This window comes from Zonotrichia leucophrys, chromosome 1, assembly GCF_028769735.1.
Source record: "Zonotrichia leucophrys gambelii isolate GWCS_2022_RI chromosome 1, RI_Zleu_2.0, whole genome shotgun sequence".
Lineage (NCBI taxonomy): Eukaryota > Metazoa > Chordata > Aves > Passeriformes > Passerellidae > Zonotrichia > Zonotrichia leucophrys.
The window spans coordinates 50,435,119-50,456,392 of record NC_088169.1 but is presented as its reverse complement, the minus strand read 5'-3'; the positions used below and the strand labels follow the sequence as shown (position 1 = coordinate 50,456,392).

The 21,274-nt window shown below is 42.6% G+C and overlaps 2 protein-coding genes across 4 annotated transcripts in view; both read right to left on the bottom strand.

The window, feature by feature from the left end:
- Positions 1–2,582, bottom strand: part of TBC1D4 (TBC1 domain family member 4) — a 103,723-nt gene extending 101,141 nt beyond the window's left edge. Inside the window, exon 1 of one of the 2 annotated variants that reach the window (XM_064713357.1) lies at positions 1,869–2,582. In XM_064713357.1, the coding sequence (XP_064569427.1) occupies positions 1,869–2,357 (489 nt within the window). In that variant the 5' untranslated portion in view covers positions 2,358–2,582. The remainder of the gene's footprint in view (positions 1–1,868) is intronic. The other variant, XM_064713366.1, reaches the window with a different exon arrangement.
- A 3,612-nt stretch (positions 2,583–6,194) lies between these two features.
- Positions 6,195–19,942, bottom strand: COMMD6 (COMM domain containing 6). Of its 2 annotated transcripts, XR_010440366.1 has the most exons (8): positions 19,838–19,942; positions 19,580–19,638; positions 19,048–19,113; positions 18,849–18,925; positions 17,418–17,586; positions 16,178–16,330; positions 15,029–15,168; positions 6,195–6,290 (listed from the first exon to the last, which is right to left on the bottom strand). XR_010440366.1 is itself a non-coding variant. In XM_064713338.1 (7 exons), the coding sequence occupies exons 1-7, from the start codon at positions 19,884–19,886 to the stop codon at positions 15,118–15,120; spliced, it is 624 nt and encodes a 207-aa protein (XP_064569408.1). In that variant the 5' UTR covers positions 19,887–19,942; the 3' UTR covers positions 12,456–15,117. The 2 variants fall into 2 exon arrangements, 1 of the variants encoding a protein (XP_064569408.1); XM_064713338.1 differs by lacking the exon at positions 6,195–6,290 and having other exon boundaries at positions 12,456–15,168.
- Positions 19,943–21,274: the final 1,332 nt, after the last annotated feature.

Below are 21,274 nucleotides of genomic sequence, written 5' to 3'. Positions count from 1 at the left end.
TTAGCCAACCAAGCCTGGGCAAACTGATAACAAAACTCAGGGTGGGGGGCAGGAAGGTGGGGATAAGAATCCACCTTTTCCTTTTGGTACCTTAATAAAACCTGCCTGTTAATCAGACACTTGTAAATGACATCGCTAGCTCTGCATTTACTACCCGCACTGTAGTTCAAAATCATGTGCTGAGTAATGCTCCTGGGAGGGACATATTCTTTATTAATGATAACAAAGTTTAAAAAAATCTTAACAAGTATAACTAAAAATTGAACAAGACATGTACACACTAACAACTTCTTTCAATAGGAAGACTTAACCTACAGTATCAGTTTGATTTAATTCAATGCACATAAGGGCACTTTCCTCGTGAGGAAAGAAGGAAAGCCATATGGATAGAGCTGTAGTGAGAAATAGCCTTCCAAATGTAAATTTATGTAGTACTTTACACATTCACTGGAGTACTAGGGATTCACTATCTTAAAGTAAAATTGTTTTACAAACCCATGGTACCAGTACAGACCTACCCCAGAAATAAATTTGATTCAGCATCTTCTGCCAACAGTATGAACCTTAGTTTGCCTCAGTCCATACTGCCAAACTCCTAAAAGGACATTTGGGCTCCTCCCCGGGCAGAAGACGATCCCCTCCACGCTCTTGCTGCGTGCTCTCCTGGCAGAGCAGAACCCACAGCAGTTGCCAACAAGTTAAGCACAGTTACCTCCACTTGGGATACTGCCTGTCCTAAGCCTGTCCTTAAGCCACAGCTATGAATGCAATCTAAATGCCTCCATGCTCTCTCTGGAAGTGTGCTGCCTCAAATAAAACGGTTAATATACCAAGAAATTTTCAGTAGTTTTCTTAATATTTCCCACCCTCCCCATTTAAGAAAACCCAAACAAACAACGAAACCCTAGGAGCTGTTCAGTACATGCAGTAAGTTAGCTAACTTCCAACTGCAAGAGTTCTTCCCCCAGTTTGTGAAAGCTGAGGAAAAGGTATTCTGACTTACTCAACCAAAGGACTGTTATCAAAAGGCCTTTTTCTTGTTGTCATCTTGCTAAATTGATTATCCAACCGACTTGTCCACCCACTATTGCTCACATATGCTAAATCAGAAAGAAGTCTGCTGCACATTTGATGTGTTAGCCAAGGCTAGATAGTCAGGAAAACACAATCTTACTGTTAGGTCTTTTTTTCCAGTTGGCACTTTATCAAAAATGTCCCCACCCAAACCTAGCCTTGTTTGTAGCACTACTGCATATGCCTGAGCATGGCCAGGTGTCCTTAGCGTGACCCGTGAGCACGACAGGACCCGCTGGTCACGAACGATCGCTTCGGTACCACGGGAGTCTGAGGAAAAGCACCATCCTGCACTATTCCATTCCCGCCCGGCACTGACAGCACCGCTGGGACGCTCTAACACAAATCCTGATCGTGGAGCAAACCGTGCCCTTGGCACCGAGCTGCTGCAGGATGCGAGGCCTCCCCACGGAGGGCGGCCCGGGAAGAAAGGGGCCCCATGTCGCCGGGCACTGCATTCCGCAGAGGCTGATACGCCGGCCTGGCAGGGGCTGGCAACGCACCCCATGGCCAGGCAGGGCTCTGTGTCCCCACCACCCTCCCTTTCCGCGGAAGCCAAGGGCGCTGCAGCCGCCTGTGCTGGAAGGGCACACCGGGACGAGGCCGGCGGGCACGGCCGGCCCCGGGTGGGCGTGCGGAGGCTGCGGTCCCGCAGTACCCCACAGGCAGCACCCTGCCCCGCCCGGGCACACCGGCCCCTCCACGGCTGCGGAGCGCCTGGGGTCCCGTCCGGCGAGGAGAGGAGCCAAGCGGGGAGATCCCGGGGAGCGCCCCCGCCCGCTACCCCCACTCGCCTGGTTGGGGTCGGTGGCCCGGAAGACGTGGCAGGCCATGGGGGAGTCAGGGTTGTCGGGCTGCGCCTTGATCAGGTAGGCGAAGTAGGTGAGGTCGTGGCTGTTGTGGATGAAGCGGGCGATGTGCTGCGCCTTGTGCTCGAAGATGAAGACGGCGGGCGCGGGGCTGGCGGGGCGGCCGGGGCCGGCGGCGGCGGGGCCGGGGCCGGCGGGCACGCAGCGCAGCGTGGGCGAGCCCAGCAGCAGCAGCACCTCGCGGGCCGGCACCCCGCTGCCCGGGGCGCCGCAGGGCTCCTGCCGCTGGCCGCGGCGGCGGATCTCGGCCACCAGCCACGGTAGCATGGGCAGCGTGGTCCGCCTATCCAGGCACGACGAGCCCACGTACCACAACCTGAAGCGCTTCTCCCCCGGCGGCGCCGGCTGCGGCTCGGGCTCGGGCTCGGGCTCCAGGGGGTGGGAGAGCGGCTCGCCCTCCCCTCGCTTCTCCATGGCGGGTGTCGGGCGCAGGACGCGGGGCTCCGCTGCCGCTTACCCCGGCGCCAGGTGCAGCCGGCGGGGCCTGCGCTCGGCCGGGGCCGCCGCTAAACGCGCATCCCGGCGGGCACGTCCCCGCCGCCGCGCCGCCTCCTGCCTGCCCGCGCGGGGTCAGCCCGCGGGGCGGGGACGGACGGCCGAGACACCCCACTCCTCCTCCTCAACGCCCCGGGGCGGAGCGGCGGGGCTACACCCCGAGCGGGCTCCGAGACCTGGCCACCCCCTGCTCAGGGGCGGGACGGCCCCGCCAAGCCGGGCCCCAAAGGAAAACACAACGTGCGCTCCGCTCCTGGTTCTGCTCAGTGCTGCCGGCCTCCCTGCGGCCGCGGACGCTGGGCTCTGCCTGGGGCTCGCAGCGTGGCTGGCCGTGAAGGGAGAGGCAGGAGGAGGAGATCCGCACGGGGAGGAAGGTCTCCGAACGGCGGAGAGGAGGAGGTGGGGAGGCTGCCGGGCCCGCCTTCCCGCCCCGTTCGCAGAAGCTCCCGAGCGCTGAGTTGGTTTTGATTCAGACGAGTCAGGAGTCGCTGGGGAGAAGGGTCTCGGCAAGGAGCGGAGTCCCGGGGCACCTCCTGCCTGCGGCAGCTTCGCTCCCACAGCCCCCTGTGCCCCGGCTGGTTCTCCCCTGCGAGGAGAAGGAGCCGCGCCGCGGCCGTGCCTACGGCAGCCTCCCGCCGCGCACTGCTGAGTCAAGAGTTTCATTACGGCTGATTTTAACTCTCTTTCCCCCCCCCCCCCCCCCCCAAGCTTGTTTCCTCCTTGAGCTTTTAATCGGGGGAGTTTTCCTCGTCGCTATCGCGATAACATCTCTTGTCAACGACAAATCCGCCACATACTGTAGATGTTAGTAACTAGCCTCCTCCAGCTGAGAAAGTAGCTGGACAAGGCTTTGCCAGCCGTACAGCATCCGTATCCTTTCGGTAATTGCCAATTGTAGCGACTGTCCCCCTGTTCCAGTCTGTAGCAGCCGCGGTGGTAACTCCCAGTACACGTTGTTATGGCCACCATTTTAACCCTGCCTACAAATAAAAAAAAATCTGTAGCTTGAGCTGAAGAGCTGCTCTGTGTAATTTGAGACTGCATGATTATTTGTGCAGAGAAGGGTCATGTAGCGCTCAGGTCACAGCCCACAGTAGTCTGAACTGCCAAAAACTGTCGCATCTGCAGTATTTTCATACTATTACAAACCACTCTGCTCATTTCCTGGGCAAACAATTTTGCTTTTTTTTTTTTTTCCAGTTTACCCATCTAGTTTATGCATTCTGGTTTATCGGTTGTAAATTTTAATTTAATATTGTTGTTTGGTAAGACCTCAAATATATATTCTCTCATGGCATCCTACAACCCTTAAGGGACATCCTACAATGTCCCTTAAGGGTTGTAGGATGCCATGAGAGGAGCTAATGCAAAAAGTCCTCTGCAGCCTGAATATGTTCATATGAATATGAAGCATCTTTAATATGTACTGCAGTGGTATAAGTCATATCCAGACTGGACTTGCTTTCCCAAACTGACTGTTTTCATACTTGATCATCTGAACTACATTGTTGTGCAGTAGATTTTACAACCAGGGTAATTAGACATATAATGGCCAAACTTTGTGGATCACAAACCTAAATATTTCTTCTCCCTTACTCCGCAGTTAGTATTAATCCTTTGGCTGGGAATGGTATTTAAGATTTTGTGCAACAGCACTGCAGAATGACAATTTGTGAGCCTCTCACCAGTGCACCTGGAAGAAGAGCTATTTGCTTTCTGGCAGTGCTGGCACGAGTTTAATGCTGCAGTGAGCTGCTCCTTTTCTGCCAGTTCAGTTCTGTGAGCCGCCTCTAATTGAAGTGACAGCGCTTGTAAAGAGAGCACGGCTGGCACAAAAGGAGCGGGAATGACGGCTCGGGGTGAAGGGAGCAGCGAGGCTGCTCGCCCCTTCTGGCTGCGCTTGGCTAGACCATTCATCTAGAGCGTGAAGCTGCAGCTCAGTCACCTGAGCACAAACACCGATTTAACCTACCTGGGAAGTGAACTGAACGCTGAGCTTGCCCTAGAACAGCGGCAGAACCCCCTCATGCATCCTTCTGCAATTGCTTCAGATGGGATAATCATTAAATGACTCCAATGAGGCAGCCTAAGGGGGAGGCTGCACACACCGAATACCTGCAGCTGCTTACCAACACCATCTCTGGGACTACCAGATCCCTTCTGGTTTATGTTTGTATATGAACTATCAAAACCAGTTTGTGGACAGCCACCTAGGCTTTTAGGTGCTATGGCAATAAATTAATAATAATCAGGAAACTTGGAGACAATCATGTAAACACATTAAAATAGCAAAAAAAAATCTTTTAAGCTATTACAGGTGCCTTGATGTTCTCGCATCATACAAATGGAACAAGAAATCTTCCCCTGAAGATGTTACAGAGATGTATTTTCAGCTGATAGGGATGCAGTTCAATTACTGCAAATTATCAGGTAGAAATGAAATTCTAAAATGTGAAAAATGAATGTGAAACTCTGCAATTGTCACCATTATTTTGTAAAGCTATTTGGTTTTTCCTTCTGTTGGGCAATTTGCATAATATGGTATGATATCTGGTTATTTTGACTTAATTTATTTTTATTACTGATTTCTTTATACAAATCCCTTAGAAGATAAAATTAATTTATATAAATGCTACCACTAATATTTTAAGTATCTTCAAATTCTCAGATGTTCATCCAAAGTTTTCTTGCTTTCTTTTTGCTTCAGCTTTTTATGTCTCTATGAATCAATTCTTCATAATAATCCCTTTTAGCTGTCCATTACTTTTATCCATTTACTTCATCATTTCTTATCCTTTAATCTGCCTAACATTTTTTATCCCCTCACCTCATTAACAATGTTTCAGTAGGAAGTAATTTCTTTTGTTATGTAACTTTTCTTCTTGAAGTTGGTCTCCTCTTCTCATTTCTTTTCAGTCGTAAGATTTCATGTACCTTTAAGTTAAAAATTCCAATTTCTCTCATATTGAGAACAGTGCTCCTTAGTCCATGACATCAGACATGCCTCTCATGTAATTTCTAGTGTTTGAACTATAATGGTAACAAAAGTACCTTTCTATAATTATTTGCACAATGTAGTTAGGAATTAGCATAAAATATATAATCCTCATAGCACAGTTAATGGGAATCAAAAATTTTGGGACAGAGAAGAAAGCAACTTTCCACAGTCCTTATCCACAGAGCTTTGAAAATATATGTCTGTTCTTGATGAAAGAACAGTTTCACCCCAGATCATCCCAGACAGAAGTGTAAATGCACTACCCATGCCAAAGATATGACAGATGAAGTCACTGGTGAGGAGCCACAGTTTTTTTAACAATTCCTTTATTATTATTATTATTATTATTAGCGTTAACTTTGGCCAAGCTTCTTGAAAAAATTGTAAAATCCAAACGGAGCACTCTATTGGAAGAGATGAAGTCCATAAAGTACTATGGGCAATAACTGCCATAGCATGGGCTGCAAGTGAAACCAGCCACAGACCCAATCAGGCTTTTTTGAATTGTTGATAACTTGCCATTGTTTTTTGTTCCAAACATAGACATAAGATGCAAAACCTCCCTAAGTAAGGCATATTACTGAAGTGTCCAAACACAAATAAAGGTAACTAACTCTTAAGTGCCTCTGAACATTTTGGATTTGATATGCTTGTCAGTGGAGTACTATGTGTAAAGGTTATTTTTCCAAATAGAACAGAGAATGTATTTTCTTTCTGTTTATTAGAGGAAATATGCTTAGTTCTCTAAGACCATACCTTGCTAATACATGCTTTTTCTGCACATGGCACCACAGCAGCCTTTTCATAGTCACATCTGGGTCTTCAGTTCATACTCAGTGTTAAAGGATTTAGACCTGCAAATGGTAAGCAACCACAGCTCTCAGTAACTTCTTAAGCAGCAAAGAGACCTCAGCATCTCACATGATCAGACTGTTAATTGCTAGTAATTATCCATCCCCTTAAGCTTTCTAGCCACAATTTTAATTGCAGAAAATATATTAAGTTATTAGAGGAGCTGTAGGCTTGACTTTACAATCCCATAATTTATGCATAACTTCAGTCACTTTGGACTATTATTTCAGTAATATGCCCTGAAGCTAGAATTGCTTCTGATTCAATTGCTTTTCTAAGAATGAGCTCACTTAACTGTCTGGGAATTCAAGGTCCATTTCCATATTTACTTTATTGGTTTAGTTTAAACTAGTCATATTTTATTTTACTTTCAGATTGTCCGATTTTCGGCTGTTTGGATGGCCTGGAAAGGCCCGGGGTGACCTTGGGGCAGCCCGCGTTTCAAAGGACGAGAAGAGGCGTCAGTTCTTTTCTCAGTCTCGGTGTTTATTAATTGTTTATCTAAAAGATTTTCTCTCGGCCTGACAGAGGTCTGCTCAGCAGCCAGCCATGAGCACACTCCCTGCCCTCCGGGCGGTCACCTATCTTTATACCCAAAGTTACGTGTACAATATTTATCATTTTTCCCCAATACCTTTCACCCTTATTGCCCAGTGCACTTTTAGTAATGACCAATCCCAAAGTGCCACCATCACCACAGAAGATGGAGGAGAAGAAGAAGAAGCAGAAGGACAGGACACGCCCCAATTCCTCCATCTTACTTCTCTAAACCCCCCTGTACAGAAATCCTAAACCCTGTGTTTCACTCTCTAATTAGCTAATCCCTTCACCATTCACCCCGGTGAAACCCTCCTATCCTCATACAGGTGTCGTCTCCTGTGCAGGATCAAAGTCCAGCCACCAGACACTTCTGGCAACGTTCCAGGACTCCCGAGCCCCCCAAGGGTGGTCTCCGTGGCTCGGCACCTCAGTCCTGAGGTGCTGAGATCCCACATCAGATCACCTTTTTTTTCCAAATCTGAGATATAAGCATTTTTACTTTAAAAACTATTTAATTAATTTAAACTACCTGGTCTTATTTGATGACTGTAATGAAATAACTTCTGGAAATACAGTTGAAGTACTAGAAAGTTCAGTAGACTGGACATATTACCAGGGCTTTAAGCTTTAGCTGCTGGACAAACTCTGGTGCCTCTTTTAAAGTACATAAAAAACCTCATTAGAAATAATGAAAATTGTATATTTTGCAGGATGTATAAAGATTACAATAGCTTGAAATGTAATGCAAAAGTTTTGAATAAGACATATTGGTCTTGCAGAGATATGTCAATAACAGAGGACAACTGCTGCAATTTTTAAACAATAAAAAATGATGAAAAATTAATCTGATAAGAGGTGGGTTGGTTTTAGTGTTTTCTTCTTAAATGGCACTAATCTTTTTTCATCAAAATAACAGACTGAATTTGTTCTGCCAACAAGACCTACTCCAAAACAGATTTAGAGGAACTGGAATGAACAAAGTTCATAAGAGAATAATCCCTAGCTAGAAATTTAAAAAAACATCTCTAGAACTTAAAGCAACCTGGCACATTTTATGTCTGTGTTCAGTGTATTGTTATTCAATTTAATGTAGCACTGATTAAGAGAAACCATTCATTAAATTATTATACTTCTCTTCAAAGAGAAATTTGACTGGGGAAAGAGTTTTTCTTATGTCATTTTTTCATATCACAATCATCACATGAAACTTTCCAGCACAGCAGACTTTGAATCCAGTGACGAACCACAACACATTTTATTTAAAACTAAGTTTTAATCTGGAGTCCTATGTGATCACAGCATCTTTCCATGCAGAAGTATTTGAAATTTGTTGGAGTTTTTGGTTTTGGGTTTTTTAATAAGTCTCCTGCCCCCCCAAAGTGCATCACATCAGCTTACCAGAATCCCTGTTGTTGAGGTAATACTGAGTTTGGTAGCTGTCAGCAGCTCAGATCAGCTGCAAAGCTAGCTACTGCAGGAGATAGAGCAACTTCTGCAACAAGAACTTCCATATTCCCTATTATTTCTTTTGTGAAAAATGAGCCATTTACTTCTCTACTATTCCCCAGCCACTGCAGTAACAGTCACATACAAAAAAGGAGGAAGAAGAGATGAAGTACTGTGACCACTGGAGTCTACTTCTCTCCCTAACAGTGCCTGTACATCTACCCCTCATTTGTGATGGGGAAGGGATCCTGGTCTGCTCCAGTCCTCTAGCAATGGAAACTAAAACAGAATTTCTTGTCATTGCCAAAGTTAAAAAGAACACATTGACATTATGTCAAAATATATTATTACAAAGGATGAACCACAGGCAAGAAAGGTTTGCAAATCTGGACTAGAGTGCAAAAATAACACAGAACAGAGGATGCTTTGAAAGGCTACAATACTCCAAAGGGCACAAATTATGTCTCTTCAAGAGGAAAATGCAAATACCATTATGATTTCAAGTGTATTCAAGTATTATTGCAGCTTCTCCACTTCGTACTGTATGTGTGGTAAAAGAAGGTACAACTTAGCGTGAACAGCAGGGCACCAGCAGGCCCAACACAATACCCAGAATGGTGCCAGTGTAGCTGCTAACATTAAAAAAAAGAGCAGATGGGAACTCCTTAATCCTCTTTCTCACCGTCCTTGACTCTCTCCTAGGTAAATCGACATCTGTTGTCTTGACTCAGTTGGCTGCTGAGTATCTCTCATCTCCCCCCACTCCCAACTGTGAGAAGCAGCGTGGCACAGCACACCAGTGATTCATGCCAGACATGCATTACAGTCCTCATTTTAAATGTAAACTTCAGTACCATTCTCAAGCTTCATGTCTGGCTGCAGCATCCAGGACTTCCCTGCTCAGCAGCATCACTGGGAAGGGAACCTGTCTTGCTTTAATTTGGGCAAGCTCTCAGATGAATATTTTTTTTACAAACACCTGTAAACTGACCAAGGCTCAGCAGCGATGACATTCATGGGGAACAGAAAAATTGTTTTCAGCTTCAATAATACCAAGAATATCTGAAAATGACTTTTCAGATTCAGAGGTAATTCATAGGGGAATTCAGCACCCAGGCCACTTTCAGTGGTATTCCTAAATGTGGCACAAATACACTGATAACTAGATTGCATAACAGAATATGGAAGAATTTTAGAGTGGTCAAACAGCATGAAAACCTTGGACAGACAAATACAAATACTTTTTTCTATTATCAAGATACAGATCTAGAAAAATCTCCTTGACAGATGTCTAAACAGGGAAAAGAGTAAAATGAGAACAGGCCCCAAATGCAATATGATACTATTTGAAGACCAAGTCATAATGCAGAAATGTTAGTATAATTAAGTTACAGATTTAAACTGCTGCAAATATGCGGTGTATGGTGTGTATTCTGTTATCATTAAAATGCTGAATGTTGTTTATGTAACTGGAAATCTTTGTGCTCATCTCGATAATAATTAAAAAAAGAAGTTAGTTAGTTTCCCCATAATGTAAGAAGTGGGATGGAAGTTATGGTGACATCAATTTATAGTTCCAAATCAAACTACAGAGGGGAAGAAGCCAGAGGTCCTTATCCCATAACCACCCTTAAGCCAGACATGGTGTCAAAGGATTGCTGTGAGGCAGGACTGTATGTGGCACTGCCACCTGGTGACTGATGCTGGGACAAATCCTCTGGAATTATTATCTAGCACAGAGACTTATTGTATGAAATAATAAATTTTCCTTACTTTTCCAAAGCTCATTATGTGAAGTGCAAAACTAATATTGAAATTTCCAATTTATATAAACATAACAATATTTGTAATGTAAACGCCGACAGTATTTGGAAACTATAGCACTTACACAAAGGGTTCTTGAAGCAGGTCAGCTTTGTCATTAGCCATAGCAGGTAAATGCAGTTCAGGGAAAATACTAAAATTAGCCTTCCTTCATGGAGAAGATCAGCCATCTCAGCTTCCTTATTTTCTCAGTGACACAAAGCCATACATAATTAAGAGACATTTCCCAGTAACTCAACTAAATGCCAGGTCATCTCTCTACCTTCTCTCAGAAAAGCCTTGGAAACAAGAATCAGGAAGTTTTTCCAAGCACCCAGGACTGGGTATGAGGAACGCTGAGATTCATCCTTCTGACTCGTGCTGCTATTGGCTAGGGAATAATTCCTTTTCTCCACAGGAGCTGGCAAGGGCTGGTTTGGATTTGTGCTGGAAACATTGTTAATAACAGTAGAGATGGGTTTTTTGTTGCTGAACAGGTCTTACAGAGAGCCAAGACCTTTTCTGCTACTCACACCACCCCACCAGTGAGGGAGCTGGGGGTGCATGAGTAGTTAGGAGGGGACAGTTGGGACAGCTGATCCCAACTGACCCAAGGGACATCCACTACCGTAAGACATCATGCTCAGTCTCTAAACTGGGGGGAACAGTTGGAGTGATGGTGTTTGTCCTCCCAAGTAACCACTACACAGGATGAGACCCTGCATCCCTGGGGATGGCTGAACACCTGCCTGTCCTTGGCAAGTGGGGAATGAATTCCTTGGTTTGCTTTGCTTGCCTGTGCAGCTTCTGCTTTACTTACTGAACTGTCTTTATCTACACCCATGAGTTTTCTCTTTTTTACCCTTCTGATTACCCTGTTATCCCCCAGCAGGGGGACTGAGCCAGCAGCTGTGGGGTGCTCGGCTGCCAGGTGGGGTTAAACCACAGCACCTCGTGGGTTAACCACACACTCAAGAGCCAAAAGCAGATCTGTATGAGTGTGGCCACCATGCAAAAAAAGCAAAAGTACAGGAAATATTTGGCCAAAATTTCACAGTGACTAGCAAATCCAGTAACGAGCTGGGTGAGCCTCAGGAAGGAAGCACTGCTACAGCATACCAGGCAAGCTGAGGTCAAGGCACTCAGGTCAGGTACTGACCTGCACCAATTCAGCTTCCAAATGAAGAGAATGCCTGGCAAGTTATCAGCCCAGCCAGCAGGTATGTAACTGTATTAAAAATCCATCTGGGAAAGGAGCTCTACCATGAGCAACCACAGAATCTTGGAGGGGACAGAGACTGCTCAGTTTTAAGTGTTTCCCCCCCACAGTCCCCAGCCATTAGTCGAGGTTCTTCAGAGATATGGCATTTTTTTTCTCTGCAGATAGATCAATTGATTCACAACACATTTTTGAGTTATTCTAGTACCCACAAGGTCTTAACAGAACCACCCTGCATGCCTCTGCAAAGGAGTGGAAATTACCCTCTCCTTACACCTACAGCCAAGAGGGTAATAATACATTCAAACAGGACAAACAGGAAAAAGAAACATTCTTCCCCCAGTTTATCACCTCTCTACCTTTGTTATCAATTCATCCAAGACAATGTGTCTTCAAGGGCTCAAATAGAGTGCAAAGGCTTATAAGGGGGAAGGTAAAAAATAAAGGGGGTGGGTTCACAATGAACAGGAAGGTCACATACCTTCAAAATGTGGCTTAAGAAAGGCAGTACAATTTTATGGAAGCAGAAACAGACATGCTTTTACTTGGCCTAAGTGTGCAGAAGCTAAATATAAAAACCACTAATGCACATAGTCCAGCCATTTGTGCACTCCTCCTGTGGAGCTTTCTACAAAATAGCTTTTTGCAAGTGTGCTGGTGTGTTTGAACTGTATGGGAAAAAAAAAAAAGTCAAGTAACGAAGACAACAGCAAGGGCTAGGACATTCCTTCATTATTCTCTCCCCTGAATTTGTTGACTGTGCAAGACACCACCCCCCCCTTCCTTCCTTCTGCTCTGTTCTAAGCAAATGTTGAAAAAAATAAAATGTTTACTTGTCTCCTAAATACAGCTAAGGAAAAAATCACTTGAATGTAATTTCCTGCAAAATTTCATTTATCTCACATGTCCTCTGCCTTTTCCTGGTTCAATACAACATTTTGTCTAGCTTTCAGTAATTGATATAAAGAGTCCTTGCAGCCTGCAGTTACCCATTAACTCCTTGGTACCCCCATTAGAGAGAAAGACTGCATATGTCTGATCTTCATCCTAATATAATAAGGAAAGAAATTTAGTCACTGTCGAGTCCTGAACTTTACTCATTGCAGTATCAGCTAGACAAACTTCCATGCAATAGACTTAAAACAAAACACAGACAAGCTTTGTTGTTATTACCTACATGTTTAATCACTGTCTGTGGACTTACAAAAATATTCATGTTATACAATTTTTATTAATCAACAATTAGAATAAGGAACACATAAGGACTCCTGATTTTCTTTCAAAAGATCTGGTTTCTGCACATATAGACAAACAAATCACCAGCTTGTTTGGACGTATTAGTATAGGTACCCTTAAAACTAAAGTTTTTTGTTTGGTTTGCTTTTAATAAAATACTTAATTCTTCCATTACTCAGTAGAGGAACCCCTGCTGATAGTGATCAGGACACATTTCAAAGGTTTGAGTACACAGCCAACTTTAAATCGTAACTCCTCTGAAAACTCAAGACAGCAAACTAGTATAGTATACATGTCCAAGCATCTTCCAGCCAGAATTACAACATGCTGGAATTCAGGGACATTTAAAAAAATATTCATCAATACTTCTAGAATATCTGACTTGACAAAATAAGTCTTTACAAAGGCTGACAACTTTCTCCCCTCACTGATGGAGCAAGCAAAACTGCTAATTGGGGGTTTCCTCATTACCTTCCAACATCTACTGAATTATTAAGACATGATTACTTAAATCTTTTTTTTCCATGCAGCTCCAATGAAGGCACAAATATTTCCAGCTATATGAAGAATTTATGTGCATTAGAACACAGAGGAAGTTATTTGTAAGGCTCCAGCTTTACTAAAAAAAGAAGACAACCTTATTTTTTTCTGGAACTCTTGCATTGATGTAAAACAATTAATTCACTAGGCCAAAACATGACAATGTTTTCCAGTTATAGCAGCCTTACACTCCAACTTCTGCAAAGTAAAAAACAACAACAAAAGAAATCAGCTGCTCACATCACTTTTCCATACACATTTGTTTGCTCTATCCTTCAGCCCTGAGCCTTACTGAGAGACAAGGGAAGAGGCAAAGGGGAAGTGTGCTCCCAAGAGCATTTTGTGACACTGTACCAGGAGGGTCCCAGAAAAAACCAATCTGCACTCCCTAGCCACAAAGCAGACACCTCAGACTTCAACCAGCATAAACAAAGCATTATCCAGACCCATGGTCAAGGCCAAAAACTTTTGTCAAACCCAACACTGTTTCACTTATCTGGGCTTCTAATAAATTCCAAGTACTGTTTATATGCATCATGCGTAATGCCTAAAATAGGGGCATTCCTGAAAGGATTGTAGCAAATGCAGCACACACAATGTGCTGCACTTTATTTTCATAGCACAAAAAGGCAGGCATAACCTGTATCAATGACTTTCATCCAGCTCTTAAAAATGTTAATTTAAAAAACAGATTTGACTTAGAAAGGTAGAGTAGATGTTCACATTTTAAGTGGGCCTGAAATAATTTGAGGAGCTGCCCCAGCAAAGCTGGGGAGTCCCTGCCAGCCTGAAGTTGAAGCAGAAACTTCCATCTGCATATCAGTGTGAATTAGCTCTCTTCAGATTTACTTGTTCTAGTATACCACCAACACATCTGCAGATGCAACAGTATTGCTTTCATCACATCCCACAATATTTGCAGTGTGTTTTGTTTTATGGAATATTCAAGGAAAAAAATTAAGAGGCGAGCATGCAAGCGCATTGCATTAATCACTCCCCTTTAGAAATGCTCCATTTTCAACATCAAAGTCAAAGTTTTGTTGGTCAGGACACCTTCTTAGGGCAACACGCAGAACACAGTCCAGTGGCTGCTTGTTACAATGCAACACCCAAAGAAATCTTTTAGTGTGGTCCTTTCTCTGATGTGCTTGGCTACCTCTCCAGACAGAATTTTCAAGTTTTCTCTTGACTTTTCTAGTTCAGAGGTTGAAGTGAGGTAACTAAATCAATATTTTAATTTCATTAGAAAGAAGACTTTAGATCAAAACATCAAGCAGAATGCCACAGATTAACAATGGATTAAATGAAAAAAAACCAAAAACCTATTAAAATACTTTTGAGTTAATTTTCCTTTCTACCTTTATGTAAAATTAGCCTCTAGGCTTCATTTCAGAGAATTTTGAAATGAAAAATTCTCTGAAAAAACTTAATGTATTAATTCAGTCTTTATAAGCCCAGATGGTGGGAAATAAATATTTGAAATCAACAAGCTGTTAGGACAAGTACAGTCTCCAGTTATTAAAAGACTGGAAGCCAGATCTGCAAATAGCTGCAATCAACAACCTAACAATGCTGTTCTTCAAGAGTAGCTGTATGCTTGTAACTTCAGATTCTCCTTATATGTAATAATACTGTTGAGTCCAAGCCCATCCTAATTTTACAGATAAAAACATTAACGTGGGATTTACACTTCTGTCAGTATTTTCCCAGTCAACATTTTCATATGTCTTTATGCACCACAAAATTTAGCGTGTAGTTTCTTACGTGGGTATTAGGAAGTCTACAGAGATGCTTCTCCATACACATCCTAATCTTTTGTCTACCAGGATGAGCAAAGCTGGACACTTTCTCACAAACACTGCAAAGTTGACTTCAAGTAATCAAAAGCGAAGAAATCTTCACAGCAATGCAAGGGTGATGCTGACCAAGTCCTGTCAAGAACACAAGGATACATACCTTGCTGAACAATGGCACTTTATTCCCTATGCAGAATGGAAAGTTTACTTGATCTTCCTCCAACATGTCACTGGAAATAAAAGTTCCCTTCAAACTGTTTCAAGAACAGATGCCATTTCCTTGAACTGTCTGACGAAGTTCTAAAAAGCAAGAATTGGGACAAATTTCAGTTGCTTGAAGAAAAGCTCAAACTGCAGTTTAAACTAGTGTGTTAGACAAAAAATACTGTCCATATTTCTCACTTTCAATGTACAGCTTGAAAATATCTGCTTTCCTTTCTGTGTGCTGGCTGGCATTTGAGCACATTAACTATGAAACCTACGAAGGTGATGCCTTATTAGCACGGCATTAATAGGAAAAGGTGCTACAAAAAAAAAAATAAAAAGTAGCTCTCATGCCATAAAAATAAAAAAAACCCTTTCTCACATGAATGTTTCTACTCCCATCTGAAATAAACCAGACTTCTCAAATGTAGCATTCATTTCCTGAAATAGCCGAAGAACAAATTATCAAACAGGCTTCAACCAGAATAAATACATTTTACAACATCCAAGAATTCAGAATATCCTTCTCAAATTTCTGCTAATCAAATTCCAAGGATCTATTTAAGTTGGTATGATATTCTAGGTGATGTATTTACCCTTTAAACAGGAATGACAATACAAGGGCCATGTTTATGCAAAACTAAAGTTACATAAATTCATAGATGGAGACACAGCAACTAAGAGTCAGTCATGATAAAGCAGACTGATCTCCATTCCTAATCATTAGCAATTGTTAGGCTTAAGCTAAGTTTTAGATTTTGAGGCTGGGGAACAGTTCCGTAGATAAAAACATTCTATGAACTTTTAATATGGCAGAATGAGAGCTGGCAAGCTCTAAAAGATTTTATGTCTTTGTTTGTTAGTTTATTTGTAGGAGAAATTATCAATTACTGCTCAACTGACATTTTCAGTTAAGTGAGGTAGAACTAAATACTATGAAGTAAGTATTCTGTGTTTTAAACAGTTATTTAATGCTTCCTGTTTGCATGATTGTACAAGTAAACAAGCAGCACAAACAGATGCACCAGGGTATACAGCTAACCCTCCCAACAATGGTACTGCTGTTTTCAGGACACTGAACATTCAAGTAACACTCAGGACAGACCTTGAACTGTGGGATCGTCATTTCAAAAGATTTGTCTGTTATTTGTCCTGAAGGGTCTGCCACTGTTAGTGTCACTGTGACATAGGGGTACTTCAGAGACCTGCAGGTGTCAGAGCTCATCGCAACTCCCAGCTTCCATTTCATATCTACAAACTGCAAAGATGAAAATCGTTGGAAACAGTGTCACAGGCAGAGATCTACCCCCCTCCCCATTCCTATTCACTTGGAGGGATAGTTCACAGACAAAACAGGACATCAAGAGATCTTATCCAAATGGAAAACAAACATAAATATTCAAGTATTATTGTGACTACAAATCATCTGCCCTTCCCCTTAATGGTGAATAAATAAGAAATTTAATAAGTTATTTCACTTTATCTGTTCTCCTTGTTCAAGTACAATCAACAGGCAAGTATACTCTTCTAAAATTCTAGTAAGAGGAACTTAAGTCACAGAGTTCACCCAGCTTGTATACAAGGCAATCAGATTTTGTCATGTTTTCTTTTTTTTCGAAGTTTCTAAATCAGAAGCTCCTAAGTCTAAACCAAATAATTCAGAATAACAGAAAAAATATGGCATTTCATAATTACATTTTAGATAAATCGAAGTACAAAACAGATACATTTCAGACAAGTAAGCTATAATTTTTAGCCTTTTGTGAAGAAGAGCCTTTAAAAGTTTATATCAAGCCTCAGGAAAAGATTCTCCTTTCCTAATTCTATTCTTTTAAACTGCTGTCAGAAAAAAAAAAAAAAGTCTTAAAACGTAAACAAATTGCTTCTTTTTCAAGCAAAAATGCTGGAAACTGACAGAAAGTATCTTTAAAATAATGTTTAAGGGAGACAAAGAATGAGCAGTCAAGTGCTGGTGTTAACAACTTTAAAGAACAATTTACACTTAAAACAGATTTACATAATGAGCTAATACAATAGTCTGCCAGACTGACTGCCATTCATCTTCCCTAAGAGTACTAGAAAACATGAATTTTTAAAAAGGCAGAAAATGTGACTTTATCATCCAAACAATAATATCAGAAAACTGTTCAGCATGCAGACAACCTTTATTGTATATGCTGCTTTATCTAGGTAGGTATTTGGCAACACGTAACTGTGCACGCAGGTAGGAAAGCTTTCAGCGGCCCATCTACCTCTGCCTGCCTGACAACACAACACACACAGTGCGACACTGCCATGTGTGAAACGTTCACCATCAGCTCTGCTGCTCTTTGTCCTTTAGTTACCTGCCCCACTGTGGCCGTAGTTGTTGCATCTTCTGACACAGCGATGGCTTTGCCCTGCTCGTTCCACACGTGCCGAATAACCTGAACCGCGTGTTTTGGCAGAGCGCTGACGCCACTGCCCAAGGAGGAGACGAGTTCCTCTGTAGAGAGGTTGTTCCTGGCTGCTGTGCTATAACAGATACATCCAGAGACCACTGCATCAATTTCATTCTCCACCAATTTAATACAACTCCTCATTTCACCCCAACGAGACAGCTTTTATTTCTACCTTACGTGTATTTTAAAGCAATACACAGCCCGTGATTACTTTTTTTTTCCCAGAACCTTACTGATCTTCTGTATCCAAGTGCAAAAAACATGACCTTAATATGCCTTAATATACAAAGGCCTAGCTTTGCTGGGCTTGCACAACATCCAACATCAAACCAAAAATAATCACCACCTCCAAGCGCTGTAGCAACTGGAAGAAGGCTGAAGTCAGTGAGGGCTGTGTGTTTAGAGAGTTAAACAGTATTATTACTTTAGAAACTATTTAATTAAACACTCAGCAGTGGAATTGAAGTACCATCAAAAGTAAGGACTTCTAGGTCACAGTGTAATGGGTACTAATGGGAGTCAAATGATGCCACGAACCCTTCAACTGAAAAAGCAGCAAGTCTGAAGGAAAACTGCCTCTTGATTTCCTCCACAGAAACAAGTACACAAAAAATTCTACTCTGTGTTTGCTCATGCAGGTTCACTCCTCTTAAAGAGGCATCAATACAAGAGAAAGTGAGTTGGCCCTCCAAGTATCATGGTTGAATATAACTTCAGATGTTCTATTTTATAGATGGAAAAGTAGTATTTTAAATTTCTACTGATATTGTCCTGAACTGTATTAATGTTACATAAAACGTTTAGATACTATATATTAAAAGGACAAGCAAGATCTTGAAAACTTTATCTTTCTAAAAATAGAAACATTTATCAACTAAAAATACTTCCTAAAAACTTAACTCATGGCAGAATGCAATATTATAAGCTCTGTATCCTTCAAAAAGGCACCAATGCTGATTTCTGATCTCCAAGAAACAAGAAGTTTTTAAAATAGACTTTTTCCAGGATGAGCAAAAGCCCATCTGACTTAGCTTTAAAAGCGAGCTTAACTTCCTCTATCTTGCCACTTAGGTCTAGAACTTGCAGATGGCATCTCAGAACCATTTCCTCTTTTTATTTTTAATTACAAAAAGTGACACTATATATTAAGTAACTACACTTTTTAATAATCAAACTAAGCCCAGGTGCTCTTTTCTGTGTACTGAGACTTACAAACTTTTGCCTTTTTCCCAAATCAGTTCATTTTATACTGACATTTGATATAATTTTCTCTACCACCATTAAGTTGTGATGGAAGGGAAAGACATGGTGAAAAGTAAATTATTTTGTGCTTACCTAAATAGAAATGAAAGTGTGTTAGCTACTTTTGCCAGGTCACCAATATTAATGTCAACCCCCGATGTTTGAATTCTCTAAAAACAGAATGTTCAAATAATTATAAATAATGCATTAGTAAAAGCATCTTTGTATATACAAACACACAAGAAACCCCACATCAATTTGGGAATTCACAAGGGCTGGAGTGCCAACTTACCTGACACAATTCAGCTGTATTTATACCTGGGATCTTATGGTTCAGATGCTGAATTATTTGTTCACACTGTGAAAAAAACACGTTTGAAGACATTATTTATACAAAAATGGACAAAAAGAGTGTATAGTGCAGAGTAAAGACTGAAGTAATTGAAATGACTAACTTTAAAATTCTATCAAAGCCAAGGGAAGAAAACGAACCAAACCAAGACTTTAGTTTCTACCTCACTATTGCTAATTAACACACCAGTTTCATATTAACTGTTCAAGTGCACACTACAGTAAACAAGCTAAATGGTTTTTTAGACGAATTACCTTGGTATAGCATTTAAATGACAGACAAAAATAGATGTTTAGAAGTCTTCTGTGATAAACATAAATTTAAATCAAACCAATTGCTCTTAGCAGGACAGATCTGTTTCATGAGTCAAGTCAAGGTTCCCTTTGCATCACACAAAACCTAAAAGAGCTTAAATAAAAAGGCTTCCTGGAGTGCTAGAAGCCTTCCCCATCCCATTTATCGCCCTACTTACCAGCTCTGCAAAAAAGTCTTGAGGTATTAGACGAATCTTATCTGCTGCACCACCACCATCTGAAAAACAGCAGCGATCAGAAGCAAATACATAAATAAAACGCTACAGTAATAAATCCAATCTTTCCCTGAAGAATGCCTAGGCCATCACGCACGCGTTACCGTCACTGAACTCAGTCAATTTTAACCTACATGTCCCCAGAGAAGGCCGCGGCTGCCCTCGCCCCCCACTCCCCTCCCCGGCCCCCGCCGCCCTCACCCAGCGCCACCAGCGCCCTCGCCAGCGCGCCCGCGGAGCCGCCGGCCATGGCGCCGCGCGCCCGCCGAGCCCCGGCTTCCGCACACGGCACTCGCCGGGCTGATTGGCTCCCAGCGCCCCCAGAGCGAGGCACGGGCAGCGGCGCCGCGCTGATTGGCTGCGGAGCGGGGAGCCTGCGCTCCTCCCGCCGCGCTGCTGTTGCTCCCGCCCTCACGGAGCGGCCGCGGGAGGGTGGGGAAGGGCAGCACCGCCCCGGAGGCAGGCACGCTCGGCTGGTGCTACACGGTGTGCGCTGAGAGTGGTTTGCTGATACGGATTTCTTGGTGCTCGTTGTCAAAGGCGCAGGCACGCAAATCACAGAACCATAGAATGTTAAGGGGTTGGAAGCGGCCCTAGAGATCATTCAGCCCCAATCCCCTGCCATGGGTAGGGACACCTCCCACTAGACCAGGTTATCGCATCCAACCTGATCTCGAGCATGTCACGGATGGGACATCCACAACCTCTCTGGGCAAATATTCCAGTGCCTCACCTCCTTCGCAGTAAAGAATTTCTTCCTAATACCTAACCTAAATTTCCCCACTTTCAGTTTGTACCTATGCATTCCCCCTCGCCCTGTCACTACATTTCCTGACGAAGAGTCCCTCTCCGTCCCATGTACGTCCCCTTCAGACACTGGAAGGTTGCCATGACATTTCCACGCCACCTTTTGCTGTCTGAGCTGAACAGCTCCGGCTTCGTCAGCCTGAGCTGGCAGGGGAGCTGATGCCTGTTCCATATAGGGTTGTGTTCCACATGGGATAACTTGGTACCGAATGACCATGCTTTGTACAGGTGGACTCTGCCATCAGCCCATACGCCTTCAAATAAACTGTGTGGTTTGGGGGTGACTTGTGTAGGTAAACTTCAGCTTTGTGGGGAAATAACCACCTTTTGTAAAACTACAAACAGTACTATGATAAATAAGCATTACATACTGATGTTAATGAAGTTTGGACTGTGGCTGGAGTACTAAGGCAACACTAACCCTTCAGCAGTTTCCCTTATAAAAATAATACTTTTACACTTCTCTAGTATCAGTTTTACATTTGCTTTTAGCCTTTTTAATATATATATAAAGAATAATGTTATAATCTCAGTAGATCTATTCTGAGGCTGTGACAGTAGTAAAACAACTCGTCCCACAGTAGTGCTGCCTAAGCTCTATGTATTTTCAGTAAGTGTTAATGAAAGAATTGATGCCTATATAACTCAGATCAAAGTTACAAAGTGCTTATATAGCTTGAGTTATGAGATATCAATATAACATAAATCATGATGTTTTGTATATCAATATAACCTGATACACCTATATGACCTGATATGTCTATATAACCTAAATAATGACTTTTTATATGCCTATATAACCTGAATTATAGCTTTTTTTAAATAATGTAA